Source organism: Coptis chinensis, chromosome 6 (assembly GCF_015680905.1).
Source record: "Coptis chinensis isolate HL-2020 chromosome 6, ASM1568090v1, whole genome shotgun sequence".
NCBI lineage: Eukaryota > Viridiplantae > Streptophyta > Magnoliopsida > Ranunculales > Ranunculaceae > Coptis > Coptis chinensis.
In genome coordinates this window covers 49,728,705-49,738,010 of record NC_141461.1, presented here as the reverse complement: position 1 = coordinate 49,738,010, position 9,306 = coordinate 49,728,705, and the positions used below count along the sequence as shown (strand labels likewise).

General features: G+C 38.4%; 1 protein-coding gene across 2 annotated transcripts; it reads left to right on the top strand.

Moving 5' to 3' along the window:
- Nucleotides 1-1,310: 1,310 nt before the first annotated feature.
- LOC147493402 (uncharacterized) lies at nt 1,311-6,480 on the top strand. 2 transcript variants are annotated; one of them, XM_086566422.1, is made up of 3 exons: nt 1,311-1,636; nt 5,877-6,021; nt 6,158-6,480. In XM_086566422.1, the coding sequence occupies exons 1-3, from the start codon at nt 1,532-1,534 to the stop codon at nt 6,175-6,177; spliced, it is 270 nt and encodes an 89-aa protein (XP_086422548.1). In that variant the 5' UTR covers nt 1,311-1,531; the 3' UTR covers nt 6,178-6,480. The 2 variants fall into 2 exon arrangements, with proteins under 2 accessions (XP_086422548.1, XP_086422547.1); XM_086566421.1 differs by having other exon boundaries at nt 1,328-1,636; nt 6,099-6,480.
- The last annotated feature ends 2,826 nt before the right edge of the window (nt 6,481-9,306 follow it).

The window sequence follows — 9,306 nt, the reverse complement described above, 5'->3', positions numbered from 1 at the left end:
AAGTAGACTATTTATTGGTTATGTCGTTTCTCTTGGGCATAGTTCTTTGCTCATCCTACTTAACATTTCGGATGAGCGGTTCATGGAGGAGGCTTTTCCTAACCCTAGCGATGATGGTTATGGGGATTTTGGAGGATTCCCTTATGCTTGACGAGGACAGAGTCAAGTTCCTATTTTGGGTTGTATAGAGATAGTCTAGTCATTTTGGTTGTATATATGGAGAGAGCTTCGCTCATTTTGATGTAATACTTGATGTATTTGAGTAGCAGTTACACTTAAACAGTGGGTGAATGTATATAATATTGTTTAGAAGGTTGGTTTGTATATATATGGTTGTTGGAAGGTTGTAGTTTAGGATTTCCAGGTTATGACAGGTTTTAGGGTTTATGAATGTCGATTAAACAAAGGAAACTCTGCCGAAATTTCGGTAGAATCGAGATAGCGACCGCCTCGAGATTCATTCCACGTCCTCGGGATGTGTGTTGGGTCTCGGGGCGTCACACTGCCTGTTCGAAAACTAGACGCGCGACCCTCTAAACACCCCACATTATTAAAAAAAGTAGGTAAATCCTATCCAGAGTTCTTTGTGTTTCAAAGGATCCTTCAAGTTTTGGACAGACCGACTTAATCCCTGTTCAATCATCATCATATAAGAATGCTAATATGACAACTTGAGTACTTGACAAGACAAATATTCATTTATGAATTACTGATGAGTTCATTGCCATAGAAAAAACTCGGCACTAGTTCAATCAAACTAAGATTATTCAGTAAGTACAAATTAAGATTGCATTCTAAAAGTAACTATTATCTAATGTAATCCCAATTACAAAGACACCAATTAAGTAGCTTCAATCGAATTAAGATTGTTCAATAACTTCACATTGAAAACTCGAATTCACAACCATCCATTAGAAATGGAGATAAAACACAAAACAATTTCCTGCTTATCACCAAACCCAACACAATGCAGATCGAAGACAGAGAAGTTGAAGCTGATTGATCACTCAAAACAATTTTCTACATTTGATCATAAATTAACTTACTTGAAACTGATTGAAGACAGAGAAGTTGGAGAACTTGAGAACCAAGACGCCTAGCAACTCACAATGCTTTGTTGGATTGAAGGATCGCGAGAGGAATTTTGTCTAGCGTTTTGGGTGAGAAATCGCAAGAGAGATGACCGGTTACAACAAGTTTTCCCGGTTTCGCGATTAGGTGGGGGTGTACATGGGCTTTTTGTTGGGCTTGGGCTGGAGGCTGCCCAATACAGGACTCTTATTTTTTTCTTCACACAAGTTGTATTTGCTATTCTAACTTGGCCTCTACTTTTTTCCAAGCACATCCTGCTCAAGTTCAAGCATCAGGAGTGGCACAAGTACACGTGTCCTCCGGTTTGCATTTATTATCTCCTTTGGCTTCTACCCCTGGCCCTCAGCAACCTTACTTTGGCCAAGGCTATGCTGATTTAGTTCGACCACAGCCTGCAGGTTGTGGATATGAGTAATTTGATTTTGGAAATCGTCCAGCTATGGCTCTACAGTATACAGTGCCAGACCACCTCCGGGGCCAAGGGCAGCCTGAACTGCCAATAAGTGTAAGACTAAGTGGAACTCCACAACAGCAACTGCATCAGGTGCATTAATCTTTTTCACTTCAACCTTTTTGTTTTGGTCGTGTCCAGGATAAGAGTTGAGATATGGGACTAAATAAATACCTTGTAGTTCATCATCCTTATTTGAGTCTCTTTTGATCTGGGATTGTGGTAATTTGTCTAAAATGTCCAGTTCACAATTTGACAATTATCAGAAACCTCTCCCCCTCCCCAAGGAATAGAGAGAGGTCAGCAAGGGAGGTCCAATCTATCCGGCCGGGTTGCTTACTAGTTTCTTTTGGAATACGTTTGCTAACACTCACTTAGTTCCTGAAGGAAGCAATAAATACTATCTTCAGCTGGCAGGGGAGACAAGGGGATAGAAGATCCACGCAGCTCGGTCGTAGAAGATAACCTGGGGCCCTGGAAGTGGCTTCTACTGGAGGGATGACCGGAGTGAGCTCTCCAAGCTGCAGATAGTATTTATTGGTTGTAGCGTTTAGTGGATGAAGGAACAAAGTGAGCGTTAGCGACGGAAGTAACTAGTAAGCCGCAATAAAGAATGAGTAAACAACTAATGACCAGACCAGCCCACTTTTGGACTTATTTCATAGTGTACTTTTGTTTTGAATAACGTAGGTGTTTTTCTCGGTTGAGGGATGGGATAAATGCCTATTTTGCTTTTTAATGTTACTGTTACAATGCTTGCTAAAGTAAAGAACATAATTAATAGAAATTTGGTCTGTGGTGTTGCAAACAGTTCTTTATTTTCAGTAAATGTGTTTTCTTTCTTTTATCTTTTTATTTTTGTTTTCTTATTGGATAAATAATGTATTTTGTTGGTGGAAACTTCAACAATGGATGAACATCAATAAGATTTAATAAAATAAACACCTAAATCTAGAGTTTAAACCGTCAATCATAAAAAACAATTCCTTTAGAATAAATATTTAATAACAACCAACCTAACAATGAAAACCTAAATGTCTTTATATAATAAACTTTGTTCCTAATTCTATTTAGAAACTTTACTAAATAACCTATATCTAAAACAAATAGGAAACTCTACTAATAATATAATTAGAACTATCTAATATTGTTCAATGCTCTTGCATCATACTCCCCAGCTTGAAAGAAACTTGTCTTCGAGTATGGTTGCTTGTAGACCCGCCAAATTAAACAAAACTCCTCGTTTCACGTTTACCATCACCCTCCCATGGTTCAAAGGAATTCGGCCTCGAATTTTGCCTAAACATTGACTCCCAAAAGTTATAATGAACCACAATGCCGCTGAGTCTCCATTTGGAAAGGACATTGAAGACTGAAATTCATCACTAAATAAGCACTGAAACACTTTGTTGCTGTAAGTAAAATCCTTCTCGAAATTGGTTATATACGAATCCACATAATCATCTAGCATAGATATGGAAGTAGTGCTTCTTTCAGGTGGAAAATTGCTGAAAAGGTTTTCCTATTTAATTTCTTCAGGCCCCTCCATCACACTAGCAATAAGGTGCTTGTGAAGTAGCCCCATACTGTTAACAAAAAGTTTGTGGTTATTGCTTCTGGTTTCCAAATCACGCTGTTTATGAGCAGGAGAATCCCTTCTCGTATCCATCTCCTTCACAAAATTCCTAAGAGGAAGACAATTGGTTATAACCATTTCTTGAATACCAGGACAAACTTGCTGTAGAGGTGGTGGTGGTGGAACTGGCTTAGTCTTCACACCCTTTTCACCTCCAAGTAACATTAGTTTTGGAAACACAACAACCTTGACAACATTAAGGGATGTAATAGCAAGTGACAATGGTGAGCACTGCTGCTAGTTTGAATTAATGTCCCCCATTGTAGGTTGCCAGCATAGCGGCTCCTAATCTGGATAGAAAGCTGCTTGTCGTAACTGTTTGTCTTCATGGCCATGGGGATGTTTCAATTCAGCATTCATAGGACTGATGGGTATCCTGTTGTTAAAACCAGAGTTCCAAAGAGAAGGTTCAATCTTCATGTTATTTTTGTGATTCTGCAAGGGAAAACTCTAAGCACCTCTTCTTTGATTGTCCATTCTCTGGTCACTTGTGAAGAATGCTATTGGCTTAGGAAGATCAGCAAAAGCTTTAAATGCAAAATGGTGTGATATAATTAATTTATGCAGAAAACACAATCCACAAGCTGATATATACAAGGTGTATGTTTGTGTCACAATAGGTCATTTGTGGAAGGAGAGAAATACCAGGAGATTCAGTAACAATTGAAGCACTTGTGGTCATATCGCTAACTCTATTATCAAAGAAATGAAAATTTACTTGGGAATAAGGATTGACACTATTCAAGATTCGGCAGATATCATATGCTTACTGACTAGGCTGGACATGTAAGTCAAATTCAGAACTAAAGAACCTATCTAATGCAAATGGAAGTTCCCTCCAATAGGGTTATATGAAACTGAATACTGATGGTTCTATGAAGCGGAACACTGTAGACTGTGGTGGAATAGTCATTGATTAATATGGGAATATTATTCTCACTTACACCGGTGGAGGTTACCAATGTTCAGTAATATTTCAAGAGCTTAAAGCTATTGAAGTGGGACTACATCTCTGCCAGCAACAAAGCATTCAGAAGGTTAAAGTTTGCTCTGACTCCCTCAGAGCAATTCAAAATTCTCAAAGGTTCTGAAGAAGCCCCATGCTCTGCTGTAATTTAATTGCTACTATCAGATATGAAGTTTCAAGGTTTCAGGATGTGATCTTCTCTCATGTCTATAGAGAAGTTAATAAGAGTGCGGATTAGTTTGCAAACTTATTTGTGTCTTTTGATGATCAATATGTATGTAATGGTTCTCCCTTAGACAATAAACTTTCTGAACTAGTTTCAAATGATATCAGGGGAATGATTTATTTAAGAGCTTTACAGGTAAGGGTTTGCCAAACCCTATTAACTTGTTTTATAAAAAAACAATGACCAATTGGAGAAGCAATAGCTGTGGCATTTGCTACAGGATGTTGACTTTGCTGATTTGTCGTTGACAATTTCTTCATGCCTTGCTTTTCTTCTCTCAAATTCTCTAGTCTGTCTTCATCTCTTGCTCTCTCATGTTCACTTTCTACTGCTAAAAGATCAATATCGACATGGGGTGGTAGTTGATAACTTAGATCATGCGGTAGGCTTGGAGCAATTAGTGGGGTGGGCTTGGAGCAGAGGTTTTGAGGAATAGGTTGTGGGCAGGATGATAGGTAGGCGTTTTGAAACAAAAGATGTTGATGTGGCTACTCCTTTTCATGGTCAGGTGGTGGAGAAACTTCCCAAGCAGGATTAGAACGACTATTTTTTTTTTCTTTTCTTTAGATGATTTACGAGTTGATCAAGAAGAGAAGGTTGGGGAGTTCGCCTAACCAACGAAGGTAATTTTTTTTTATGGTGGTACGTGGTGACAATTTTTAAGAGGGGGAACACCATCCCTCTTTGCATGGTTGGAATCGGGATCATACATCAATTCGTAAGAGAAAAATCCGCATCCCTTCTTTGACTTGAATTTTCGTCTCAAACTAACAGCCGGTGATGGAGGGGGGAAGGAATGGAGGGGGAAGGAAGATCATACCTTCTCGAAAGAGTAAACTAACTTGCGGTGGCTGCAATCCAAATCGTAAGTTTTTCCATAATTGTGATCGGCATAATACTTCGATCCATAGAAACTTCGATGATCGGGCGGCACGGTGACTCTCTTATACTTCTTCTACGATACTCCATGACAATTAACCAAGATAATCGGAGAAAAAAAAAACGCATGAACAGTACCACGATAAACAGTATCGATGAATAGTGTTTTTTATTTTTGTTTTTTTCCTAAAGATCAATTGGCTCTTGATACCAAATTTGATATATCTTGTTGGAAGAAACTTCAACAATAGATGAACATCAATAAGATTTAATAAAACAAACACCTAAATCTATGGCTTAAACCTTAAATCACGAAAAACAATTCCTTTAGAATAAATATTCAATAACAACCAACCTAACAATGAAGATGAAGTCCTACATGTCTTTATATAATAAACCTTGTTCTTAATTATATTTAGAAACCAAAATAGAAATCTTACTAAATAACCTAGATCTAAAACAAATAGGAAACTCTACTAATAATATAATTTAATAATAATATAATTAGAACTATATAATATTGTTCCATGCTATTGCATCAATAAGTCTATTTTATTTTTTAATTTGTGGGAACTAGGATACTTTGATATATTAACTTTCTAGCTTGTCCTCTACTCTTTTCCAGGCACGTCCTGCTCAAGTCCAAGCATCAGGAATGGCACATGCGTCCTCCGGTTTGCATTTATCATATCCTTTGGCTCCTACACTTGGTCCTCAGCCACCTTACTTTCGCCAAGGCTATTCTGATTTAGTTCCACTAGAGCCTGCAGGTTGTGGCTATGAGCAACAATTCGTGTTTGGAAGAACTCTGGATTGTTGTTTTATATATCTTTTACTGAAATTGCAGATGTGAGAGTCAGCTATATCCTCTGCTGTAGTGACTTGAACATGATTTTGCTGGTGCAGTAACTGAGAAGCTGCTGTAGATGGACCAGTCACCAGATGTACTGAAGAAGTAAGTAGGTGAAGCCATGATTGGCCAGTTGGCTTTTAAAGGGAGAAATTTTTTGCGAAGAAAGTTGATTTATGTGTTTTATAGCTTCTATTATAGAATAGAATACTAATGGAGAACAGTATCATTAGTTTAATCAAGGCCATGGTGTTTGGCAAGATCTGAGCTGCGTCTGGATCTCGGTCACATCACTATTAGTTGTATAATGAGTGTGCGTTTTCTGAAGGTTTCTGTATACCCCCACCTTAATTTTATTTTATTTCTTATTTTAAGATAACCTCAATCTTCTATTAAAACTTGTGAAGTTACAATCAGAAACAAATAACCAAGATATCATTGTGCCTTGAAGCTAGTTCATGAACTTGTCCATTATAAACTCCAGGACATCTAATACTCCTACATCCATTAAGTAGTCTAATGGTAGCAAAAACAATATTGGCGATCTTCCAGGGTTAAGAGATGCAAAATTATTATAATCACTGCCTTGAAGGTTCTTGTCCAAAGGGACTCAGGATCAGTGAGCACTTTCCGGCATAATATATTATCAGCTATCTTCTGACTAACCTATCTCATATACTCTCCTAATATTTAGAGAGTAGTTTATATACCACGTACTCCAGTATATTTGAATACCCCCTCCTCATATTTTAATGGCATGGCATATTTAGTAAATAGATTGTTGGATTTTATCGATATCTCATGCATGATTCCTATGATATATACAATTACGTTATACCACATGCATAAAATAAAATAAGTGAAAATGAAACAGAAAGATCGTACCTTGGTCACGACTTTCAATTTGAAGTTCCAAGCTTTGATCTCTGGAGAAGATGTTCTTGACACACTCAAGATCTTCTTCTTCTTAACTTTGCTGGAGTCAAGTTCCAACCACGAACGGGAAGCAACCTTTTTTCACGAACCAAGAACCAAGAACTGACAATGGCTAGGGAGGATACCACCTATGGAATCTCCACAAATTACTGGCTTCTACTTTAGAAAATGTTGGAGGCTGCCATTAAAGGAGAGAGAGCTTTTCTTGTTGTTCGGATGATTAATATGTGAGAGGTGGGGGGTCTATTTATAGAGGTTCCCACCTCCTCAATATTGGATAGGATAGAGTCCTATACTCATCTAATATCAGATAGGATAGAGTCATATACTCATCTAATATCTGATAGGATAGTCCTATACTCATCTAATATCGATAGGATAGAGTTATATACTCATCTAATATCCGATAGGATGTAGTCCTATACTCATCTAATATCGATAGGATAGAGTCATATACTCATCTAATATCCGATAGGATAGAATCCTATACTCATCTAATATCCGATAGGATAGAGTCCTATACTCATCTAATATCGATAGGATAGAGTCCTATACTCGATGGTTTATCCTTATCTTGGTGGGCGTCTATCCAACCTTATTTCCAACATCTTCCACTTCAAACAACGGCGAAGAAGGTTTCTAAGAGAAGCATTTAAGTAGAATGCTTAGCCATTTGTGTGTCTCACACGGCAAATGGTTCGTGTGACCCTAGCACACGTATCATGATATCTGTGGAAGTAGCAAGTCGCAATGAAAAGCACGCGACGTTGATCTACCATGAAAGTGATCTTAAAGAAGATGAATCCAAAACCTAATATCCGGAGAGTGTGTGTATACCCCAAGATCTGTTTGTTTCATCACTTTGACAAATAGCACTCATCCCTATGAGTCCACACCATAAAGTCAAAAAACGTATCACATGATTCACAATTATCATCAATTGTCCCGGCGGGTAGAATCCCAAAGATTGTGTGATAAACCTTCGGTTCTTTTACCGCTTTGCACGCAAGTCATTGTCGCCGAGTTCTACCAACTTCCCAAAGATGCATCCAATCAAAATTTTAGTAAGAGCTTGTGGGGAGCAAACCAAAGTTACGAGTAGTCCTCTTATTTTCTTGACAAGGTCAAAAGTTCAAGGAGGGTACCATTCGATATGTTTTAAACAAAAATATATCAATAGAGCTCACATAGCAAGAATTTTAGGGATATTTCTTTTCTTGCTCTCAGGTGGTCAACTATACACATGTTGTGTGAAAACATGTCATGGCAAGAGTATCTAATTTGTTTACTCAACAATAGATATCTGTATGTCCACTCATACCATGCAAGTGTTGTCATCCCTAATGACAATTCCAAGGATACTATGCTCCCACTTGGCAACAACCGTTTGTAGGTTTAGACGAATCTTCCCTATGAAGCTGTTTCTTCTTATTCAATTATAAGAAGGGGCATGACTCGCACTAGGTCCACCCTTCCTATAAGGTTTAGTGACTTGTCAAGCTAAACTCCCATCGTTTAAAATGGAAGTGACTTGCTCATGTGAGTGAACCAATCAACCCTACCGACATACATATGAGATGATAAAAGCGATATAATGAGAATGCAATCGATCCGGAAAGAATGCACTTTTATTCATTAAACCATCAAAGTGTTCTTAACATAATCACATCCTCTTTAACCCAAGCATTTTTACATGTGCAAGGAAGAGTTCCTTTGGAATAGGTTTGGTCAGGTGGATCCGCAACCATCCGATCGGTGGATATATGTTGTAGAACCACTTTCTTTTTTGAAGATCATTTGTCGTGCGTAGTGGTATTTTAACTCTATATGCTTGGTTCTTCCATGGTACTTTGGATCTTTAGCATATGCAAGAGCAGCATCTTTGTCGATCCCGGATGTGAACTAGTTCAAGAAACTTTGAGAACACCGACAAGTGTTTGATGAATCGTCCCGAGCCACACGACCTCGTGTGGCGAAAGCAACATGCAATATACTCGGCTTCCATAGTTGAAAGTGCTATGGAAGTTTGCTTCTTCGCTCCAGGATATAGCACCTCCATTCATTATGTAGGTATATCCCGAAGTTGACTTCCTCTCATCAAGGTCTCCCGGCCGGTCGGCATCGGAGTACCCAATCGACTTAAGATCTTTCCCTTGGTAGACAAGTGAGTAGTCCACGGTGCCTTTTAGATACCTCATTATCTTCTTGACAGCCTTCCGATTAATGCGACCCGGGATTTGTTTGGAACCTTGATACTAACCCAACTGCA

Excerpts from the sequence above, each read along its gene's own strand:
- LOC147493402 (XM_086566421.1), top strand. The coding sequence starts at position 1,532 with ATGGCTCTACAGTATACAGTGCCAGACCACCTCCGGGGCCAAGGGCAG. Across the intron at positions 1,637-5,876 it reads CACAACAGCAACTGCATCAG|GCACGTCCTGCTCAAGTCCA; the intron begins GTGCATTAATCT and ends ACTCTTTTCCAG. Across the intron at positions 6,022-6,098 it reads AGTTCCACTAGAGCCTGCAG|ATGTGAGAGTCAGCTATATC; the intron begins GTTGTGGCTATG and ends CTGAAATTGCAG.